We start from the raw sequence: 24256 nt of genomic DNA on the forward strand, positions 1-24256 counted from the left end.
ACCGGGGACAAGTAGCAAGCTCGGGGCCGGTAATCTGCCGGATCTCTCCATGACCGGGTGCGGAGCCTGCACTGCAGCTTGGACGCCTAGCTCGAGCAAACGCACGAGGTGGACGTGGCTAGGTCGACACTGCTAGTGCCAGTCGCCGCTGGAATCTCGATGGCGTTGGTCGACGCGATTCGTCTATGTCTTGTGTCCCTCCCCCACTCGCCCTACCCAGACACCCAAGCATACAGTGAGTCAACCCCGCTCTTCCTGCTCATCCTCTTCTTCTGCGACTATATAAATGCAACCGCGCCGATGACCAAAACCCAAATCCATCGGCACGTAGATAAATCAGTCAGTCAATTACTCCATGCAAGCTCGTGGCATGTCGCAGCAGCGCCGCCGCCGCTGCGTTACTGGCACTGGCGGTGCTGCTGGGGGCGTCGCAGCCCGACGCGGCGGCTCAAGGTACGGCCTAGCGGCCCCTCGTGGCGCGTGTCAACAAGGACGCCTCCACCTCCCTCTACACCATCGCCATCAAGGACGGAGGGGGGCCGCTCCTCCTCGACCTCGCCGGCCCGATGCTCTGGGTCGCCAACTGCCCCTGCACGCACTGGGCCATCGGGTGCGGCGGCAGCGACTGCAACGGCATCCGCAATATGTTCACCCCGGATGTCTGCGATAGTGCGGAATGGCCGGCGCAGGGGCAGGGCCCGTGCGTCTACACCGCCTTGCCATACAACCCAGTCGACGGGCGTCGCGTCGCCGCCCAAGCCACCACCATCTCAATCACCGCCAACGCCACGGACGGCAAGAACCCGCTCTTCCCGGCCACCTTCCCCGTCGTCGCGTCCTGCGCGCCGGGGGAGTTCTTGGCCTCGCTCCCGGCGGACGTGGCCGGCGTCGCGGGGCTCGCGAGGCTGCTTAACTCTTTGCCGTTGCAGGTCGCCCAGTGGTACCGCCTGAAGCAACAGTTCGCGCTGTGCCTGCCCAGGGGCGGGGACGGCGGCCATTTCCAGCTGCTGGCCGCGCCAACCGTGGAGCTCGCCGACAGCCTCCGCAAGAACCCTCTCCCGTTCCTCTTCAACCCCAAAAACCGCGCCTACTACTTTACCATCACTGGCATCGCCGTGAACCAGCAGCGCGTGCCCACGCCGTCCGGCGGAGTTAATTGCAAGGCACTACCACACTTCGGCACGTTGTGACGAATCAGTACCAGTAGTCATTTTTTTGCCATGCAGTGCCAATTCTAAGCCTAAGTGTTGCAAAACGGTCTGACAGCCGTATAAGCTCGTATTGACCACGTATCTGACCGACCCGGCCCACTTGTCAGGTGCCACGGTGGCCTACCCGCGCGCACCCGCACCCGCTCGGTAACTCCATGTAGCCGGGTCCGGTCGAACCCAACCGGAGCCAGCCGCACTCTGTCACTCTCCTCGCCTCATCGCCCTCGTCTCTCCAGCCGCCGCTGCCGCCGCTCGCCGCGCAGACCGCCGCGTCCGCCACCGCCGCCGCGCCATGGTCTTCGAGGATGAGAGCAGCGACGACTTGTCCGGCCTGCAGATCTCCTCCGACGACGACGGGATGCATTACCAGGTCAGTGGTAGAGCTAGGGTTAGGGTTAGGTGATTTGGGGATTTGCGGATTTGATGATCTGGTTTTCTGATTTGAGGATTTGCTCTCTGTAGATTCCTGCTAGCATTGAAGACCAAGACTACAATGGCTTGGAGAATGCACCAGAGGGGCTCTGCGTGGAGCATCGGCTGCCAACTGAGCGCCGTGTAGCTTTTGAATCATTTGAGACGGGCAGGAGGTTTCTAGTTTCTGCTCAACCTGTAAGATTCATGCTCTATTTATGTTCACTGTAATATAGTTGTAATATAGTTACTAGTACTGATGATGAAGCACATAGTTTACTACTTAGTAGTTTTGATGCTTCTAGTACTGATGCTCACTGCAATAGCTTAGTTGGCTTTGTTCACTGTAATATATTTATGGTTTAGTTATTTATTAGTAGTTCTGATGATTATGGTTTTGATGCTTATGTTCACTGTAATATGTATATGGGCAGCAGCTTAGTTGGCTGTGTTCACTAGTACTGATGATGAAGCAAATTGTTAGTTGATTGAGGCAGTGTAGTTGCTAAATTTTAATTGAGGCAGTATAGGTTGCAGTTGAAGTAGCATTGTTTAGTTGGCCACATGTATAGGTTGTAGTTCTGCAGTTGTTAGTTCATTTTTTAAAGTGCCCTTTCATAATGGTAATTCTTCAGAGAGTAACAATATAAGTGTTTGCTATATTGCAGGAAGCTGTCAATTGTGGTTTCCTTGCTTGGGTTGACCCAGAGTGGCCTCCCACAATGCAAAATGCATTGTTGAAGCTTTGGGAAATGTTTGAAGACAGCAGGACTGCTAGGAGGAAGGATAACCTGGAAAGTTCACTTACTATCCACCACCTTAAAGAAGAGAAAAGGAATCTAGATGCCAACTATGACAAACTAGTTGAAGATGTCCATCAACTTCTCAGTGCCCAGGAGGACAGGGTGTTGGATTTCAGCTCTCTGCAAGCTAAGGAGAAGAGAGATGAGAGAGCCAGTGCATCAGTTCTGGCTGCCATGAAGAATGAGATGGAGAAGAAAGAGGCAGAGAACTTCAAGATGGAAGAGAAGTACAAAGTGCCGATGAACCTGGTAGAAGCTCAAGGCACTGTCATTAGGAACATGACGATGAATCATTTGAAAGAGAAGGAAAAGCTAGCTGAAGGCAACAACAATTTAAAGATCCAGGTTGATGAGCTCACCAAGTCTTTGGAAAAAGTCACAGAAGAGAATGTGCAGTTGAACCTTCACATGTCTGATCTCAAGAGGGGACATGAGAATCTGCTAAAACACATGGATGAGGTAAAGCTCCAGCTTGCTGTTGAGTTGAAGTCACTGGAGAAGAGCAAAGAGGAGTTGAAGTTGATCCATGACATCTTGAAGGAATGAGGTAGATGAAGATGATCTGGGTAGATGAAGCAGAGCATACCTATCATGATATAAGTTGCTTTGATAGAAGGCTTTTCTAATCTTTTGTGAAGGGTGGTTTAGTTAAGTGTAATGTATGGATGTAGTAGTTGTGAACAATGTTGAACTCCACTGTGCTATGGTCTTTAGCTAATGTTGTAAGAATCTAGTAATTATGGCTGTAAGAATCTATGGCTATGTTGAACTCCAGTATGTATGCTATGTTATTTAGATAATGCTCAAATTATATCTCCTCTTGAACCTCTGGCCAAATGCTCAAGTTAGATGGCTCAAGTTAGATGGCCAAATGCTCAAAAAAGCGCACATTAGAGCAACACAAACGCTGACGTGGCCACTGTCAACAGGGATTGCACTGAGTGGTGGCCCTGGTTATTAAAGCAATGCGCGGGGCGAACAGGAAACAGTTGAGTGAAACAGTTTGTGCATTTGGGGGAAACAACAGCTCCATCAAAATCCAGTTCAAAAAAGCATCTTCAAAATGATCACTGAGACACATAACTACAAACTTTCTCAACATAACAAAAGCAAACTTGTTCAACCACATAACTACAAACTGAGACACATAATAGCACAAGCACAAGCACAAGCAACTCATTGTCCCCAGTAGTAGGGGTCATCCCAATGCTCCTCCGCCTCTCGCCATTGCTTGAAATCTTCTCTGGTGGTTTCGATTTTCTTCCATGCCTCGTAGGTGACATACGCATCTTTCGCTGCATACTCGATGAGGTACTTTGGCAGTGGGCTGATCCCCCATAGTTTGTGGTCCTCTTCATTGTTGATCTTCTGCTTCATTTTCTTGTAGGATGGGTGGATGAGGCTGGCTGCAAACTCAGCCAAAGACTGCCACCTCTTTCCATTGTTTGGAACTCTCCATTGGCGCTGCATGTCGACGAACTTGTCGGGGTTGATCTCCAAACCAGACAACTTCAGCTTCTCCTTGTCACCTCCAATGCAAAAGCCAACAAAGGTGTACAGCTCCTTCTCCAGCAGGAGCGGGCGGAGTTCCTTGGGCGTGCATCAAATTAATCTGGTGCATCAAATTCATCTACTTCAGAAACTACACTAGTACAGCCAGTTCAGAAACTTCAGAACTTCAGAACTAGTATTGCATCTACTTCAGAACTATTGCATCTACTTCAGAAACTTCAGAAACTTCAGAAACTTCAGAACTTCAGAAACTTCAGAACTACAGAAACTTCAGAAACTTCAGAACTACAGAAACTTCAGAAACTACTAATTAGATAGAAACTTCAGAACTTCAGAAACTTCAGAACTGGATGTTTTTACCATTTGGTTGCCGCGGTGATGTGGTATACCAGGCAGAGATCCTCCACGCATAACTGCAGAACTGCAGCCATTTGCGGAGGTTCATCTTCGCTGGTATAATCGACATCAACGCCGATCGACCGAGGAAGCATGCCGCCGAGCCCCTTCCTGATCTCGCGGATCCTCTTGTTGGCTTCGTCTGGATTGCTGGTGCATATGACATCCAGCGGCTCCTTCAGGTGGGTATCAACCTTGAGCGGCACGGTGTAGTCCAGCTTCTGCCCGGGGACCGGAACGTCGTCGTCGACCACCATCGGCTCCTTGCCAGACGCCTCACCACGGTGATGCTTGGCAGACGGAGGGGAGTTGCTCCACGATGCCTCCGCCATTCGCTTGGCAGACGGAGGGGAGTTGCTCCACGATTCCTCCGCCATTGCCCTCCTGGCCAGCGATGGCGGGCTTGAGATAGAGCAGAGGGGAGTTGCTTGATGGTGGAGGCATAGGGAGGCAGATGGAGCGGCAATGGAATGAGGAGGGAGGCAGAGGGAGGCAGAGGGAGGAAGATGGAGCGGCAATGGAATGAAGAAAACCCAAACTCCCTCTGCATCGTGGGGAGTTGCTAGTGGGGGGAGACATGGGGCGCACGGTTGCTTCGAAAACTCAAACGTCCCCGGCCCTTTGGTTTCTCGCAAGTGTCCAAACCCCGGCCTTCTCCTGTCTCTGACAAAAAAGAGCCATATTTTGCACCAAAACAGCACCAAAACAACATTCCTTGATGACTCCAAAACAGCACCAAAACAACATTCCTTGATGACTCAGTGCTGCTAGGGCAAGTGTGTTCCAGCCTCATTTTCTTAATAGCAAAAGTCTTCTCCCCTTTGATAACTGCAGCAACTATGCAAAACTGGCAGTGCTCTTGCTTACAACAGGCAATGATCCTTTGGTCTGAATTCCTGTGATGTTGGAAATATGCCCTAAAGGCAATAATAAATTGGTTATTATTATATTTCCTTGTTCATGATAATCGTTTATTATCCATGCTAGAATTGTATTGATAGGAAACTCAGATACATGTGTGGATACATAGACAACACCATGTCCCTAGTAAGCCTCTAGTTGACTAGCTCGTTGATCAATAGATGGTTACGGTTTCCTGACCATGGACATTGGATGTCGTTGATAACGGGATCACATCATTAGGAGAATGATGTGATGGACAAGACCCAATCCTAAGCCTAGCACAAGATCGTGTAGTTCGTTTGCTAAGAGCTTTTCTAATGTCAAGTATCATTTCCTTAGACCATGAGATTGTGCAACTCCCGGATACCGTAGGAATGCTTTGGGTGTACCAAACGTCACAACGTAACTGGGTGGCTATAAAGGTGCACTACAGGTATCTCCGAAAGTGTCTGTTGGGTTGGCACGAATCAAGACTGGGATTTGTCACTCCGTGTAAACGGAGAGGTATCTCTGGGCCCACTCGATAGGACATCATCATAATGTGCACAATGTGACCAAGGAGTTGATCACGGGATGATGTGTTACGGAACGAGTAAAGAGACTTGCCAGTAACGAGATTGAACAAGGTATCGGGATACCGACGATCGAATCTCGGGCAAGTAACATACTGATTGACAAAGGGAATTGTATATGGGATTGATTGAATCCCCGACATCGTGGTTCATCCGATGAGATCATCGTGGAACATGTGGGAGCCAACATGGGTATCCAGATCCCGCTGTTGGTTATTGGCCGGAGAACGTCTCGGTCATGTCTGCATGGTTCCCGAACCCGTAGGGTCTAAACACTTAAGGTTCGATGACGCTAGGGTTATAGGGAATAGATATACCTGGTTACCGAATGTTGTTCGGAGTCCCGGATGAGATCCCGGATGTCACGAGGAGTTCCGGAATGGTCCGGAGGTAAAGATTTATATATGGGAAGTCCTGTTTTGGTCACCGGAAAAGTTTCGGGTGCTATCGGTAACGTACCGGGACCACCGGGATGGTCCCGGGGGTCCACCAGGTGGGGCCACCGGCCCAGAGGGCTGCGTGGGCCAAGTGTGGGAAGGGACCAGCCCCTAGGTGGGCTGGTGCGCCTCCCACAAGGGGCCCAGGGCGCAGGAAGGGGGGGAAGGGGGAAACCCTAGGCTCAGATGGGCCTAAGGCCCACCTAGTGGTGCGCCCCCCCCCTCTCCCCCCTTGGCCGCCCCCTAGATGGATCTAGGGCTGGCCGCACCCCTTGGGGGGAAACCCTAGATGGGGGCGCAGCCCCTCCCCCTCCCCTATATATAGTGGGGGTTTGGGGGCTGCCAAACACATGAGAACATCTCCCTCATAGCGCAGCCCTACCCCTCTCCCTCCTCGTCTCTCGCAGTGCTTGGCGAAGCCCTGCTGGAGTACCGCGCTCCTCCACCACCACCACGCTGTCGTGCTGCTGCTGGACGGAGTCTTCCCCAACCTCTCCCTCTCTCCTTGCTGGATCAAGGCGTGGGAGACGTCACCGGGCTGCACGTGTGTTGAACGCGGAGGCGCCGTGGTTCGGCGCTTAGATCGGAATCAACCGCGATCTGAATCGCTACGAGTATGACTCCTTCATCCGCGTTCTTGCAACGCTTCCGCATCGCGATCTACAATGGTATGTAGATGCACTCCCCTTCCCCTCATTGCTAGATTACTCCATAGATTGATCTTGGTGATGCATAGAAAATTTTGAATTTCTGCTACGTTCCCCAACAGTGGCATCATGAGCTAGGTCTATGCGTAGTTTCTATGCACGAGTATAACACAAAGTAGTTGTGGGCGTCGATTTTGTCAATTTACTTGCCGTTACTAGTCTTATCTTGATTCGGCGGCATCGTGGGATGAAGCGGCCCGGACCGACCTTACACGTACTCTTACGTGAGACAGGTTCCACCGACTGACATGCACTAGTTGCATAAGGTGGCTAGCGGGTGTCTGTCTCTCCCACTTTAGTCGGATCGGATTCGATGAAAAGGGTCCTTATGAAGGGTAAATAGAAATTGGCATATCACGTTGTGGCTTTTGCGTAGGTAAGAAACGTTCTTGCTAGAAACCCATAGCAGCCACGTAAAACATGCAACAACAATTAGAGGACGTCTAACTTGTTTTTGCAGGGTATGCTATGTGATGTGATATGGCCAAAAGGATGTGATGAATGATATATGTGATGTATGAGATTGATCATGTTCTTGTAATAGGAATCACGACTTGCATGTCGATGAGTATGACAGCCGGCAGGAGCCATAGGAGTTGTCTTAATTTATTGTATGACCTGCGTGTCAATGCAAACGCCATGTAATTACTTTACTTTATTGCTCACCGTTAGCCATAGTAGTAGAAGTAATAGTTGGCGAGACAACTTCATGAAGACACGATGATGGAGATCATGATGATGGAGATCATGGTGTCATGCCGGTGACAAAGGTAATCATGCCGCGCCTCGAAGATGGAGATCAAAAGGCGCAAGATGATATTGGCCATATCATGTCACCTTATGATTTGCATGTGATGTTTGTCATGTTTACGTCTTATTTGCTTAGAACGACGGTAGCATAAATAAGATGATCCCTCACTAAAATTTCAAGAGACGTGTTCCCCCTAACTGTGCACCGTTGCGAAGGTTCGTTGTTTCGAAGCACCACGTGATGATCGGGTGTAATAGATTCTAACGTTCGAATACAACGGGTGTTGACGAGCCTAGCATGTACAGACATGGCCTCAGAACACATGTGAAACACTTAGGTTGACTTGACGAGCCTAGCATGTACAGACATGGCCTCGGAACACAAGAGACCGAAAGGTCGAACATGAGTCGTATAGTAGATACGATCAACATGGAGATGTTCACCGATGATGACTATTCCGTCTCACGTGATGATCGGACACGGCCTAGTTTGACTCGGATCATGTATCACTTAGATGACTAGAGGGATGTCTATCTGAGTGGGAGTTCATTAATCAGATGAACTTAATTATCATGAACATAGTCAAAAGGTCTTTGCAAATTATGTCATAGCTTACGCTTTAGTTCTACTATTTGAGATATGTTCCTAGAGAAAATTTAGTTGAAAGTTGGTAGTAGCAATTATGCGGACTGGGTCCGTGAACTGAGGATTGTCCTCATTGCTGCACAGAAGGCTTATGTCCTTAATGCACCGCTCGGTGTGCTGAACCTCAGCGTCGTCTGTAGATGTTGCGAAACATCTGACATACACGTTTTGATGACTACGTGATAGTTCAGTGCGTAATGCTAACGGCTTAGAATTGTGGCACCAAAGACGTTTTGAAACGTCACAGAACATATGAGATGTTCCGAAGACTGAAATTGGGATTTCAGACTAGTGCCCACGTCAAGAGGTATGAGACCCCTGACAAGTTTCTTAAGCTTGCAAACTAAGGGAGAAAAGCTCAATCGTTGAGCATGTGCTCAGATTGTCTGAGTACTACAATCACTTGAATCGAGTGGGAGTTAATCTTCCATATGAGATAGTGATGGTTCTCCATAGTCACTGCCACCAAGCTATTAGAGCTTCGTGATGAACTATAACATATCGGGGATAGACATGATGATCCTTGAGAAACTCGCGATGTTTGACACCGCGAAAGTAGAAATCAAGTAGGAGCATCAATTGTTGATGGTTAGTAAAACCACTAGTTTCTAGAAGGGCAAGGGCAAGAAGGGATACTTCATGAAACGGCAAATCAGTTGCTGCTCTAGTGAAGAAACCCAAGGTTGAACCTAAACCCGAGACTAAGTGCTTCTGAAATGAGGGGAACGGTCACTGAAGCAGAACTACCCTAGATACTTCGTAGATGAGAAGGCTGGTAAGGTCGACAGAAGTATATTGGATATACATTATATGAATGTGTACTTTACTAGTACTCCTAGCAGCACCAGGGTATTAGATACCGGTTCGGTTGCTAAGTGTTAGTAACTCGAAATAAAAGCTGCGGAATAAACGGATACTAGCTAAAGGTGAGATGACGATATGTGTTGGAAGTGTTTCCAAGGTTGATGTGATCAAGCATCGCATGCTCCCTCTACCATCGAGATTGGTGTTTGCGTTGAGCATAAACATGATTGGATTATGTTTATCGCAATACGGTTATTCATTTAAGGAGAATAATGGTTACTCTGTCTATTTGAATAATACCTTCAATGGGCTTGCACCTAAAATGAATGGTTTATTGAATCTCGATCGTAGTGATACACATGTTCATGCCAAAAGATATAAAATAGTAATGATAGTACCACATACTTGTGGCACTGCCATTTGAGTCATATTGGTATAGAACGCATGAAGAAGCTCCATGTAGATGGATCTTTGGACTCACTCGTTTTTGAAAAGATTGAGACATGTGAACCATGTCTATTGGTATATATGCGTGAAGAAAATCCATGCAGATGGATCGTTTGGACTCACTTGATTTTGAATCACTTGAGACATGCAAATCATACCACATGGGCAAGATGACTGAAAAGCCTCGTTTTCAGTAAGATGGAACAAGAGAGCAACTTGTTGGAAGTAATACATTTGATGTGTGCAGTCCAATGAGTGCTGAGGCACGCAGTGGATATCGATATGTTCTTACTTCACAGATGATTTGAGTAGATGTTGAGAATATTTACTTGATGAAACACAAGTCTGAATCATTGAAAGGTTCAAGTAATTTCAGAGTGAAGTTGAAGATCGTCGTGACAAGAGGATAAAATTTCTATGATATGATCATAGAGATATCTGAGTTACGAGTTTGGCACACAATTAAGACATTGTGGAAAGTGTTTCACAATTAATACCGCCTGGAACACCACAGTGTGATGGTGTGTCCGAACATCATAACTGCACCCTATTGGATATGGTGCATACCATGATGTCTCTTATCGAATTACCACTATCGTTTATGGGTTAGGCATTAGAGACAACCGAATTCACTTTAAAAGGGGCACCACGCAATTCCGTTGAGACGACACCGTTTAGAGAAACCTAAGTTGTCGTTTCTTAAAGTTTGGGTCTGCGATGCTTATGTGAAAAAGTTTCAGGCTGATAAGCTCGAACCCAAAGCGGATAAATGCATCTTCATAGAATACCCAAAACAGTTGGGTATACCTCCTATTTCAGATCTGGAAGCAAAAGTAATTGCTTCTAGTAACGGGTCCTTTCTCGAGGAAAAGTTTCTCTCGAAAGAATTGAGTGGGAGGATGGTGGAGACTTGATGAGGTTATTGAACCATGACTTCAACTAGTGTGTAGCAGGGCACAGGAAGTTGTTCCTGTGGCACCTACACCAATTGAAGTGGAAGCTTATGATAGTGATCATGAAACTTCGGATCAAGTCACTACCAAACCTCGTAGGTCGACAAGGATATGTACTACTCCTGAGTGGTACGGTAATCCTGTCTTATATATCATGTTGTTAGACAATACTGAACCTACGAGCTATGGAGAAGCGATGGTGGGCCCATATTCCGACAAATGGTTAGAAGCCATGAAATCCGAGATAGGATCCATGTATCAGAACAAAGCATGGACTTTGGTGAACTTGCCCGATGATCGGCAAGCCATTGAGATAAATGGATCTTTAAGAAGAAGACAGACGTGGACGGTAATGTTACCGTCTATGAAGCTCGACTTGTGGCAAAGAGTATTTTCACAAGTTCAAGGAGTTGACTACGATGAGATTTTCTCATCCGTAGCGATGCTTAAGTCCGTCGGAATCATGTTAGCATTAGCTGCATTTATGAAATCTGGCAGATGGATGTCAAAAACAAGTTTCCTTACCAGTTTTCGTAAGGAAAGGTTGTATGTGATACAATCAGAAAGGTTTTGTCGATCCTAAGGATGCTAAAAGGTATGCTAGCTCCAGCGATCCTTCCATGGACTAGAGCAAGCATCTCGGAGTCAGAATATACGCTTTGATGGAGTGATCAAAGTTTTTGTGTTTATACAAAGTTTGTTAGAAACGTGTATTTACAATAAAGTGAGTGGGAGCGCTACAACATTTCTGATAAGTATATGTGAATGACATATTGTTGATCTGAAATGATGTAAAATTTCTAGAAAGCATAAAGGGTTGTTTGAAAGGAGTTTTTCAAAGGAAGACCTGGATAAAGCTGCTTACATATTGGGCATCAAGATCTATAGAGATAGATCAAGACGCCTGATGATACTTTCAAAGAACGCACACCTTGACATGATTTTGAAAGAGTTCAAAATAGATCAGCAAAGAAGGAGTTCTTGGCTGTGTTACAAGGTGTGAGTATTGAGTAAGACTCAAGACCTGACCACGGCAGAAGAGAGAGAAAGGACGAAGGTCGTCCCCTATGCTTTAGACGTAGGCTCTACAGTATGCTATGCTGTGTACCGCACATGAAATGTGCCTTGCCATGAGTTGGTCAAGGGGTACAATAGTGATCCGGGAATGGATCACATGACAGCGGTCGAACTTATCCTTAGTATCTAGTGGACTAAGGAATTTTCTCGATTATGGAGGTGAAAAGGAGTTCGTCGTAAAGGGTTACGTCGATGCGAACTTTGACACTAATCCGGATAACTCTGAGTAGTAAACCGGATTCATATAGTAGAGCAGTTATTTGAGATGGCTCCAAGTAGCGCGTGGTAGCATCCACAAGATGACATAGATATTCGTAAAGCACACACGGATCTGAAAGGTTCAGACCCGTTGACTAATAACCTCTCTCACAAGCATAACATGATCAAACCAGAACTCATTGAGTGTTAATCACATAGTGATGTGAACTAGATTGTTGACTCTAGTAAACTCTTTGGATGTTGGTCACATGGTGATGTGACCAGTGAGTGTTAATCACATGGTGATGTGAACTAGATTATTGACTCTAGTGCAAGTGGGAGACTGTTGGAAATATGCCCTAGAGGCAATAATAAATTGGTTATTATTATATTTCCTTGTTCATGATAATCGTTTATTATCCATGCTAGAATTGTATTGATAGGAAACTCAGATACATGTGTGGATACATAGACAACACCATGTCCCTAGTAAGCCTCTAGTTGACTAGCTCGTTGATCAATAGATGGTTACGGTTTCCTGACCATGGACATTGGATGTCGTTGATAACGGGATCACATCATTAGGAGAATGATGTGATGGACAAGACCCAATCCTAAGCCTAGCACAAGATCGTGTAGTTCGTTTGCTAAGAGCTTTTCTAATGTCAAGTATCATTTCCTTAGACCATGAGATTGTGCAACTCCCGGATACCGTAGGAATGCTTTGGGTCTACCAAACGTCACAACGTAACTGGGTGGCTATAAAGGTGCACTACAGGTATCTCCGAAAGTGTCTGTTGGGTTGGCACGAATCGAGACTGGGATTTGTCACTCCGTGTAAACGGAGAGGTATCTCTGGGCCCACTCGGTAGGACATCATCATAATGTGCACAATGTGACCAAGGAGTTGATCACGGGATGATGTGTTACGGAACGAGTAAAGAGACTTGCCGGTAACGAGATTGAACAAGGTATCGGGATACCGACGATCGAATCTCGGGCAAGTAACATACCGATTGACAAAGGGAATTGTATATGGGATTGATTGAATCCCCGACATCGTGGTTCATCCGATGAGATCATCGTGGAACATGTGGGAGCCAACATGGGTATCCAGATCCCGCTGTTGGTTATTGGCCGGAGAACGTCTCGGTCATGTCTGCATGGTTCCCGAACCCGTAGGGTCTACACACTTAAGGTTCGATGACACTAGGGTTATAGGGAATAGATATACGTGGTTACCGAATGTTGTTCGGAGTCCCAGATGAGATCCCGGACGTCACGAGGAGTTCTGGAATGGTCCGGAGGTAAAGATTTATATATGGGAAGTCCTGTTTTGGTCACCGGAAAAGTTTCGGGTGTTATCGGTAACGTACCGGGACCACCGGGATGGTCCCGGGGGTCCGCCAGGTGGGGCCACCGGCCCCAGAGGGCTGCGTGGGCCAAGTGTGGGAAGGGACCAGCCCCTAGGTGGGCTGGTGCGCCTCCCACAAGGGGCCCAGGGCGCAGGAAGGGGGGGAAGGGGGAAACCCTAGGCTCAGATGGGCCTAAGGCCCACCTAGTGGTGCGCCCCCCCCCCCTCTCCCCCCTTGGCCGCCCCCTAGATGGATCTAGGGCTGGCCGCACCCCTTGGGGGGAAACCCTAGATGGGGGCGCAGCCCCTCCCACTCCCCTATATATAGTGGGGGTTTTGGGGCTGCCAAACACATGAGAACATCTCCCTCATAGCGCAGCCCTACCCCTCTCCCTCCTCGTCTCTCGCAGTGCTTGGCGAAGCCCTGCTGGAGTACCGCGCTCCTCCACCACCACCACGCCGTCGTGCTGCTGCTGGACGGAGTCTTCCCCAACCTCTCCCTCTCTCCTTGCTGGATCAAGGCGTGGGAGACGTCACCGGGCTGCACGTGTGTTGAACGCGGAGGCGCCGTGGTTCGGCGCTTAGATCGGAATCAACCGCGATCTGAATCGCTACGAGTACGACTCCTTCATCCGCGTTCTTGCAACGCTTCCGCATCGCGATCTACAATGGTATGTAGATGCACTCCCCTTCCCCTCGTTGCTAGATTACTCCATAGATTGATCTTGGTGATGCGTAGAAAATTTTGAATTTCTGCTACGTTCCCCAACATGTGATACCTGAAGTCTCTGGCCTGTGTGATGTGCAAGCTCAACAAACCTGTGATACCTTTATGCTCTCTTGTGTGCACTGACTATGAAAAACAACACCTTGTTGATCAACAGCAAGAACTGCTGGCTCACTAAGATCATACACAACAGGTGGTCTATACAATATAGTTGCTAAATTTTCTTTTCTCCTCTGACAGACATTGCTGTAGTTTGATCTCACTAAATCTGCTTCTATCTGACATACAAAAGGTGCTGTTGCCCTCACTAGCAAATTCAAAACTAAACTATGCTCATATTCCTTCTTAAGTTGCTGCAGTTTGATGTTTGTGTCAATTAACTCTAACCCATGCTCTCTTTCCTCTCCTCTGCCTAAATTCTTCATGTGATACAGTTCATCAGAGAAAGAATAACCTTGTGTGTGCATCAGTGTATATAAGTTCAGAAATGTAACATCTGAACTGCATATCTTCCTATCCAGATTGTGTTGTGCATCAAAATGAATCCGAACATCCCAAACAGCATCATCCAAACTACAATTGACAGCACAAATTTATACTGTCATGAGCAACACTAACCCTAGCACCCTGTTTTGGAATATGCAGAAAGAAGCAGAAGCAGAGAAGAGAACGACTTACAGCACGCCGCCAGCAGCTCCACTGGTCCACTGATGGCTACTGGTAGGGTGGGCCACCCATATCTCTGCCAGCTTCACCCTGTCCTCCATTGACAGCGCGGCCTCCTCCTCCAAATCCGCGTCGTCTGCACTGGAGTAGTATGAACTGGAGTCGTCGACGTCGTCCAGACCTAAGTGGTCATCGGGGCCGAGGCCAGGAAGGTCCCCGTACCCGCCCGCGCCGTCGACGCCGCCGGGAGTCGCCGCCGCCATCGCCTGAGAGGGGAGAGGGAGACGAGGGCGGGGGGGGGGGGGGGGGGGGGGGGGAGGAGGAAACCAGGGTTCGTCGCGTACGGGTTCGACCAGACCGGACAAGTGGGCCGGGTCGGTGACCGCGCGGGTGCGGGTGCGGGTGCGCGTGGGTATGCCACCGTGGCACCTGACAAGTGGGCCGGGTCGGTCAGATACGTGGTCAATACAAGCTTATACGGCTATCAGACCGTTTTGCAACACTTAGGCTTAGAGTTGGCACTGCATGGCAAAAAAAATGGCTACTGGTACTGATTCGTCACAACGTGCCGAAGTGTGGGAGTGCCTTGCAATTAACTCCGTCCGGCGCCTTCGACATGGAAAGGAGAGGCCAGGGCGGCGCCGCCTTCAGCACCGTCACGCCCTACACCGCGCTCCGCTGGGACATCTACTGGCCGCTCCGCAACGCGTTCGACGCGGCCACGAGCGGCATCGCGCACGAGGACAAGGTGGCGCCGTTCGACATGTGCTACCAGGCGTCGGAGCTCGCCATGACCAGCGTGGGCTATGCCGTGGCCAACATCGACCTGATGCTGGACGGAGGCCAGAACTGGACACTGCCGGGCGCCAGCTCGCTCGTGCAGGTGAACGACCGGACGGTGTGCTTCGCGTTCGTTCAGACGGATTCGCCGGTGCCGGCACATGCTGAGTCGCCGGCGGTGATCCTCGGGGGGCACCAGTTGGAGGACAACCTGCTTATGTTTGATCTGGTGAAGGACACGTTCGCGTTCAGTGGGCTGCTCCTCGGCATCGGCACTACCTGCAGCAACTTCGACTTCATCATGGGGAGTTCTTAGAAGAGTGTCACTGATCTTGCGAGTCGAGCTAGCGCCGGAGTGCCACCGTCTGTACTCGAGTACGGTTTCGTTTTAATATTACTAGCGTACTAGTGTTGTGTTAGAAACGAGAATAAAGTAATATATCGTCAAGGATTTGAGATTTTACATGGATATACATTATGTTCTATGAATTTTTGCGCCTAATTCTCACGCCCGGTCCTAAGATTTCGGTGGCCCGGGACAAAATTAGAACATGGGCCTAACAAGGGTGGACCCACATTCATGAGAGTGGGTGCCTAGGACCCCAACCAAAATATAAAATTCACTCATTCTACATAATTTCTTTGTATTCATGAAAAATAATATATCAAAACTAGATGATTTTTTCCAAAAGGTACTCCCACTCCTATAGTTTGCACCCACCTAAAATAGTTTCAAGGTCCGCCCCTAGGCCCTAACATTTCTAGATGCAAAGTCATGAATGATGGTATTAATTAGAGAATTGAAGACACACCTGCGCAATGGCCTATGATGACGAAGCTACGTGTCACCTATGGGGTCAGCTCGGCTCAGTGGTGGAGGATGCAAAAAATAATAAAATACAGTGGCAGGCTGTAAAACACAAAAAAGTTTGATACCAAATTCCACACACTAACAATGCACACTAACGGGCTGTTTGGTTGGAGACTCCAAACACCACACGTGTGGCACGCCAAAGAGTGTGGTGGGCAAATCCAGCGCCACACTTGTGGCGAAAAATTCTACTGCAAAAGACACTTTGCGGCTGTGGCGGGCCTAACCTTCGTTAGCAACCAAACAGCTGCCTAGGAGCTATGGCATGCCGCACCTTTGGTGTGGCAAGGCAAGGCTGGCAACCAAACAGCTTTTAATACTTGTATGTAATCCTAAACAGAATAACCATATACAATGAAAATACAAACATATATTTAACAGAAGAACAACATAAAAATATATCGATAATGAAACTTTAGTGGCGTGAAGAAGACCCTCTCTCCATCCTTTTATGTAGGGCGAATTTTCAAACTTCATATTTACCATTGTCTGAATCAAAACATTTTGCACAAAACTAGCAATGTGCCCGTGCGCTGCAACGGATTCGAAGTAAAATAATACTTGTTGATAAACTTGAAAGAAAACGCTCTAGTTTTGATATACATATATTGCTAAAAATATATTATGTTTCACCCAAAATATATTCCTCTGGCTGTTTTGATGAGGTGAGGGAGGAATGTGGTTAGTTTCAAGATAATAAGGAGTTTTCTACAAATTGAAGCAGAGAAATGGGCTATTGTTGTAAATCTAATGGTCAGAAATGACGAATGACAGACACATCATCATTGTCAACTGGGTCTTTTATAGGGTAGAGATAATTGTTCTGCCCACCTGGGTTTTAGGCTGTACTTGCAAAAATCTAACCTTTAAAAGACAAGCCCAAACTCGGCCCAATGCTTGAAATTTACTCTTTTTAAAAGCCAGGTGCAAAACCCGTCCCAAAATGCATGTTGGAGGCATGTCTTGCGGGAGTACTACAATTAATATAATTCTAATGTATCGCTTCCCAAAGAAGCGGAAAAAAGAAGAGAAAATGATGCCAAGCACGGCATGTTCGTGTCGTGCCGGCCCGCTTGCCGCGGCCTCAGGCCCAGGCACGACCCTTTAGGCCTTTGTTTGGCACACAGGGCTCGGGAAGGCTTTTGGAGGATTTTCCCTCTTGGGCTCAAAAGCCCGTAAAATCCTCAAGCCTGTGTCTTATACCGGGCCAGCCTCATAATTCCCCTTCGATCTCCTTCCACGGGGCTTTCACGCATCGAGGGTTAGAGCATCTCCGGCTGTTGGCCTCCGGAGGCGCTAAAAATCGCCGCCTGAGGGCGTACCGGCACTAAAACCGGCGTGGGGTTTTTGGCCCCCCAGCCGCCGGCCCCAGGGTCGCCCTCAGAAGGTGACTTTTTTTATACAAAATAGGAATTCGGCTAAAGTTCGGTGAAAATGACATTTTATAGCATAGTTTTTATTACATAAAGAAATTTAATGCCATTCTACGACGCGAAGAACGCGGTGAGCTTGGCGAAGTCGCCGTTGTCGTCGCCGGCCTTCTCCTCCTTGACGCGGACGCCGCCCCTGCTGGACCCCTGGCCGGCGTCGCCCTGGCAGACCGCGGGTGGTGCGTCATCGTCGCTGTCGTCGTCGAGGACGATGACCCCCTCGTCGCGGGCTCGCCGATGCCGTGCGGCGAGCTCTTCATAGGCGCGGCGCTCCATCTCCATCCGCGCCCAGTCATCGCGCGCCCACTTCAAGACTGCCGCGTCGTCGAGCGCCTCCTTCTCGCCACCAGCGATCCCGGGCTCCGTCTTCACAGGAGCGAGCCCAGGCTCCTTCTTTATGGCGGTGAGACCCGGCTCCGTCTTCGGCTTGACGAGTCGGGGAGGAGCCGAGGACGAGGCTCGCCCGCCGCCTTCGTTGATGACGATGTCGGCCGAGCGGGTGCGCCGGCCGAGCGGGGTCTCTGCTGCGGGCTCGGTCTTGACGCCGAACATCGCCGGAGAGCCGGAGGAGTGGGAAGAGGAGTGGGAGGAGGAGCGAGACGAGGACGACGAGCCGGAGACAAACCTCCTGGGCATCCATTGCCCGACGCCGCGGCGGGGGACACGGGCGGCGCCCGGGTATGTGAGCGGCGGGTTGTTGCCGCCCTCGAGGTGCACGAGAACCTCGCGGAGTGTCCGGCCGGGGGCGGACCACCACAGGTGTCGCCCCTCGTTGTTCCACCGGCCGCCGCCCACCACCAGCGCCCCATTGGTGGAGGCGAGGCATTGCTCCTGATGGCGCTGGAAGTATGCCGCACACGCCTTGTGGTTGTCGGCGACGTACTGCGGGGAGGCGCGCTGCTCCTCGGTCAGCGACGACCGAACGCGGTCGACCTCGCTGGCGAAGTAGTCGGAGCGCGTGCCGACGTCCGGCAGGGGGGAATGGGAACGCCTCCGGCGCTGAGCCTCCATCCTGTTTGGCCCAGCGCGCATGTCTGGAAGCGCCGTGATGTTGGCCTCGAAAAGCAGGTACGCCTCCCACGCTTGCAGCGAGCGACGGCTGAAGCCGTTGGCCGCCGCTCCATCGCCGGGGAACCGCTCGCACATCGTCGGGGCTGGGAGAGAGTAGAGGTTCGGCGGCGGCGGAGAGAGAGGCAGAGAGCACGGCGTCTGTGGCCAGTGGCGGGAGGGGGAGGGGGCGACGCTTTTGTAGCCGCCAGGGAGGCGTGTGTACGCGTCGCGGGGAGTGAGGCGTCGCCGCGCCGCCCGTGAAGAGCTGCCCCGTGGTGAGGAATCGATGGAAGGCTGACCGGCGGCAGCCTTGGCATTGATTCCCCGCGGGAAACCGAGGCGTTCTGAGGACGACGAGGCGAGTGTCGCTGACTCGGCGGGCCCGCGGCTCTTTCGCGCCAAAACCGTTTCGCCTGGCGTGCCCGAGCGCCCCCCAGCGCGCCAGCTTCGGCTTGGGTCCGCCGGCGCCAAATTCGGCCCGAGCCAGCGAAAATTGGGCTTCTGGGGGCGCGGCTGGGCCGATTTTTATGCACCGACGCGAAAAGATCGCCTGGGGAGGGCGTGTTGGGGGCGCGGCCGAAGATGCTCTTACCTCGCGGCTTGGCCCTTGGATCGCCCGATGCGAGGCGTCAGTAAGAAAGAGCCGCTGCCGTCGGGGAGGCGTGTGTACGCGTCGCGGGGAGTGAGGCGTCGCCGCGCCGCCCGTGAAGAGCCGCCCCGTGGTGAGGAATCGATGGAAGGCTGACCGGCGGCAGCCTTGGCATTGATTCCCCGCAGGAAACTGAGGCGTTCTGAGGACGACGAGGCAAGTGTCGCTGACTCGGCGGGCCCGCGGCTCTTTCGCGCCAAAACCGTTTCTCCTTGCGCGCCCGAGCGCCCCCAACGCGCCGGGTTTGACTTGGGTCCGCCGGCGCCAAATTCGGCCCGAGCCAGGAAAAATTGGGCTTCTGGGGCGTGGCTGGGCCGATTTTTGTGCACCAGCGTGAAAAAATCGCCTGAGGAGGGCGTGTTGGGGGCGCGGCTGAAGATGCTCTTACCTCGCGGCTTGGCCCTTGGATCGCCCGATGCGAGGCGTCGGTAAGAAAGAGCCGCCGCCGCCAGCCGCCTCCCCGCCGGCGTCTCCCACCAGCCACAAGGAGACCAAGCCGCCACAAGGCTTCTAGGGTAGCGCTCCCCTCTCCTACCCTTCGGTTTCTTCTCTTCCCACCATGGCTGTGACCAAACAAGTAATTACAGAATTTCCCTGTCCCAATTGGTGCCTTCCCTTGCAAGTACCTCCGTCTGCCCCTGCACTGAATCATCAAAGGTGGGTGGCTGGCCTGCACAGGATCACTGGGGCGTCGCACCTGTGTCAGTTCACGCAACTGTGGCTGCGTCTGCAACAAATCAACCTTGAGCCTCTGTCCATTGACTGGATATCTGATGATGAAGACGTTCCAGAACAGGAGCCAGATTAGCTTTTCTTTGTAATTCTGGTGTCTTGGACACCATCATCACCCCAGGCTACTGTATCACCAAACTTTTGTATATTTGTTTTCTCCTACTTAATATGTAGGCAGCACAGCTGCTAATCCCCCCCCCCCCCCCCCCCCCCCCCCACCCCCCCACCAAAAAAAAAACCGAAGGGGTGATGCCGACTATAGGTCTCAAGAAAGAAGGAAATCAATATAATCTTTAACATGTATACAACCTTTTGATGTTTTATCAACTGCCTAGTTCAAAGTAATTTGAAAGACAAGTTTTGTCCCCCGCACGGCTAGAGCTACCTTCCACTTTACTGCTGTCCCCACATAACATATGCGTTATCGAAACACATGGACAGGAAAATATATCACAACATTACAGAGGAAAACAGTCGCGATTGTGTGCAAGATTCTACTTATTCTACATGCTTCCATAAGGATCCGAAATGTGCCAACCGCGGAGATATTACTTTAAAGAGCTCTCTATGTCGATTACAAACCGGTACCTCACATCCCGGTTGACCAGCCTCTCAAGAGCCTCGTTGATGTAGTCTATCTTTATCAATTCAATATCTGGGTAGATTTTGTTTGCCGTGCAGAAGTTTATCATCTCCTGGGTGTCCTTCGTGCCTCCGGTTACACTGCCAGATAAAGTCCGTGCACCTGTAGAAGTTTGGATTGATTAATTTTCGATAAAAGGCCGAAACCCCGCTTCATTACACCAAACAAGGTTGGGATGCTCATAGATCCTCAACTCATCACCAAGTTTTGAACCAGGAAACCAACTACTAGTGGTCTGTTCTACGGTAATGCAGTCTCATACAACCAAGAAAGATAAAAATAAACAGACTTTTCACTCAGCAAGTACTTTAACTGGATTGGTACTAGTAAGATCTTTTACCCAGATTAAGTGTCGCAGGATGCACTCTGATTTCTCCAGGAAAGCCAACTAGTGCCATTATGCCACCAACTTTCAGAAGCGCGAGATACGGGTCAAATGGGTGGTCACCAGAGGCAGTATCAACAATGAAGTCCAGAGAATTTTTCAGGGACTGCAAAAGTAAATCATTTCGTTACTCTCACTTAGTATAAGCAGAGTAAGAAGAATAACAAGCAGAATTCAGCTATATGAGTTCCTTTTGTGCAAAGACATTCTGCGATCCATGCTGTCAGAACAATGCAGCAAGTAACTTAAGAGCAACTCCATGCACATGCCATAAGTTACCCTTCGTACGTGTAATATTACCAAAAAAAGAAAAATTAATATCTTGTATCCCAAAAATATTCTCCAGTAAATATGAAAAGATGAGATCTGTACTTATGTGGTTGTCTGTTATAAGTTGCCCCATACTCAGCTTTAAAGGAGATTAAAGATGTTCAGTACCTCCATCTGTCTTATATCTGATGATACCACAAAATTATCTGCACCAAGAAGGCTGATTGCTTCATCTCTCTTTGATTCACTTGTGCTAAGAACAGTCACCTTCAGTCCAAAGGCTTTCCCAAATTTCACTGCCATGTGACCCAACCCACCAAGACCAACGACACCAAGTGACTTTCCCGGCTGTTTCATGTTATGTCGCATCATCGGAGTGTACACAGTGATTCCAGCACAAACTAACGGTGCTGCCTTCTCCAGTGGGTAACCATCAGGTATTTTATAGCAGTACCTGTAATGAATTAACAAGAAATGCAAGATTCTTATACGAGAAAAGTGGGTTTTGACTTGGAGGCAGAAAATAATTGCCATGACTATTGTCCAAAGATAACCGAAAACAAATTCAGAACATCTTAGACAACGTACATCAAATTCAGAACATCCAGAAGAGAATGCATCCATACCTTTCATGAACTACAATGTGACTGGAATATCCTCCCTTTGTGACAGTACCGTCCGTATCAACACCATTGAAAGTGAAAACAAATTTTGAGCAGTGGTTCTCGAGGAAGCTATTGCAGTTGTCACAGTCGCGGCATGAGTTGACATATGTCCCAACAGCCACATGGTCGCCCAGTTTGAAGCCCTTGACATCTGAACCAACCTCAGTTACAACTCCAGCAATTTCATGCCTGTAACATATTGAACCGTGGGCACCCGGCTTAGCACATAAACCATTATTTGTACAAAATACTAGCAACTAAATGGGGTCAATGAACAGATTGTTACAAAAACAATTCAAGTAAATATGATGATCTGAAAAACTTACCCAGGGACTAAAGGGTACACCGAGTCATTGTGCCTATTTTTTGTCCAGATAACATCAGCGTAACAGACACCACAATGCGTGATCCTCAAAGAAACATCGTCATGTCGCACAGTCCTGGTAATCAATCAGGGTAGCAAGTATGCATAAGAACTAGTTATAAGAAGCAATAAACAAGCCAACAAACCAAAGGACCTAACAAAGCAGCTAGCTTTTCACTCGGCAGCATCAAGGTTTCTATTCATATTTTACAGCGATGAATAACTGGGCTAGCACATACTAGAAGTCTACATTCATTCAGAGAACAAAAACAGGCTATTCAAAGCGCACAGAAAACAGAACTGCATAACGCACAGCACCAATAACTGCATTATTAAAGCTTTCTTCTATGGGAGCTTGTGTGAACTGCATACTCTTATTTACCACTTCCAGATGGATCGTTTGCTAAAGCTAAGAGATTGCTTATTACCTACGGTTGAAACTGTGTGGGGAGAGTACTCCAGAAGGATCTTTTGCCGCCCAGGCACTGCAGTTGCCACTCTCGGTCTGGGATTCAGCAGCCATGCCAGCCAGGCAACTAAACTGCAAGAAACAACATATGGTCAGCCAAAAGGGGGTTATTAGGTTGTGTAACTTGTAGCAGGATCCATTCCTTTTGTATGCTAAACACTTACTCCAGTTAACAAGGATGCATATAACTAGGTAGATTAAATTCAGAAGGCAGCAGTGCCGTAGCCAGGAAAGGGCTGCATCTACAGTAGAGCGTCTGTTCATCTCGGCACAAAACAAAACAGAACCCGAGGCTTGGTCGTGTGAACAAGATCTGAAGCTAGCATGCTCGCCTACGGTACGGTCACGGACCCAACGGAAGAAACAGGAGCCGACCAGTGAAAGGCGGTGTCGATTCCGTCGACCGATTCTCGGTGACCCCGTCCGGAGGTGGTAGTGAGCAACCAAACCAAGAGGTTAGTCAGAGGTCGTTACCTAGTATACCTCGAGAGGGGATCGGGAGAAGCGGGCAGTGGGGGGACGGCGGACGGAACCAGGAGCCAGCCGATGCGCGCGGGGAGTCTCTATCTTTTCCGGTGCCGGTCAGTGCAGCGGAGAGCGGCGGGGGAAGAGGTGTGAATGAATAGATAGATCTCCTGTGCTGCGCAGACGGAGGTAGGGGAGATGTGCGGCGGCGGGGAGCGGAGACGTGGCCGCTTTGACTTGCAGCGCCACCGTGCTCGCATCGCACGTGTAGCACTAGGTAGTTTTTTTCTTCGAAAACACTAAAAAAAATCTGATGACATGCTATTTTTTTAAACACAGTGCCGACGCAGACCCTCCTATGTTATTTTTTGAAGAGGGGAATATATTAATATCACGTAGATATCAATTACACCCGGCTTTTGCAGTTACAAAATATCGTAGTGACATCCAGGAGGCACACAGTCAAAGAAAAAAATAGAAAAGAGAAAGGAAAAACAAAGGTCCCGCCACAGCTATCGACTTCTCTCAGTAGACGCACACAAACCACCATCAAATACAACACTCGGAAAATATAAAAGGTCTTCAAAAGCAACGCCTCCAAAAAAGAAACAGTGCACAAGCACCATCGTTGTCCGATCGAAGATCTTAGGTTTTCACCCTGAAGAAGTCCGAGCTCTCAAAACAATTCCTTCGCCAAGGCAATTGCCAGGCACAACCAAGGAAGGCCAGACCTTAGGTTTTCACCTTGAAAGTCACGGCTCGGTACCCGAAGAGCACCACCAAAATGAATTCCTCTAGTGCTACTGCCCCCCTTGACACTACTGCTCCTGAGAGTTACCAAACACCCGGCTGACTCCATCGCCTTGAAGGCTCCGTCCGTCTAACTGACCCTTCGATCTCAGCCACCAT

General features: G+C 49.3%; 1 protein-coding gene and 1 pseudogene across 4 annotated transcripts; one reads left to right on the top strand and one right to left on the bottom strand.

Annotated features, from left to right (window-relative positions):
* The first annotated feature begins 355 nt into the window (after positions 1-355).
* Positions 356-15795, top strand: LOC109779536 (chitinase CLP-like; annotated as a pseudogene).
* A 4556-nt stretch (positions 15796-20351) lies between these two features.
* Positions 20352-23644, bottom strand: LOC109777842 (probable cinnamyl alcohol dehydrogenase 1). Of its 4 annotated transcripts, none has more exons than XM_073511150.1 (7): positions 23366-23644; positions 22842-22954; positions 22376-22489; positions 22011-22238; positions 21553-21838; positions 21070-21220; positions 20352-20831 (listed from the first exon to the last, which is right to left on the bottom strand). In XM_073511150.1, exons 2-7 carry the CDS (start codon positions 22934-22936, stop codon positions 20635-20637), a joined length of 1071 nt encoding a protein of 356 aa, XP_073367251.1. In that variant the 5' UTR covers positions 22937-22954; positions 23366-23644; the 3' UTR covers positions 20352-20634. The 4 variants fall into 4 exon arrangements, with proteins under 4 accessions (XP_073367251.1, XP_020191993.1, XP_073367252.1 ...); XM_020336404.2 differs by having other exon boundaries at positions 23357-23603; XM_073511151.1 differs by having other exon boundaries at positions 23047-23594.
* Positions 23645-24256: the final 612 nt, after the last annotated feature.

This window comes from Aegilops tauschii, chromosome 3 (assembly GCF_002575655.3).
Source record: "Aegilops tauschii subsp. strangulata cultivar AL8/78 chromosome 3, Aet v6.0, whole genome shotgun sequence".
Taxonomy (NCBI): Eukaryota; Viridiplantae; Streptophyta; class Magnoliopsida; order Poales; family Poaceae; genus Aegilops; species Aegilops tauschii.

Excerpts from the sequence above, each read along its gene's own strand:
- LOC109777842 (XM_073511149.1), bottom strand. The coding sequence starts at position 23,146 with ATGAACAGACGCTCTACTGTAGATGCAGCCCTTTCCTGGCTACGGCAC. Across the intron at positions 22,490-22,841 it reads CCACACAGTTTCAACCGTAG|GACTGTGCGACATGACGATG; the intron begins GTAATAAGCAAT and ends ATTGATTACCAG. Across the intron at positions 21,221-21,552 it reads CAGATATAAGACAGATGGAG|TCCCTGAAAAATTCTCTGGA; the intron begins GTACTGAACATC and ends TTACTTTTGCAG.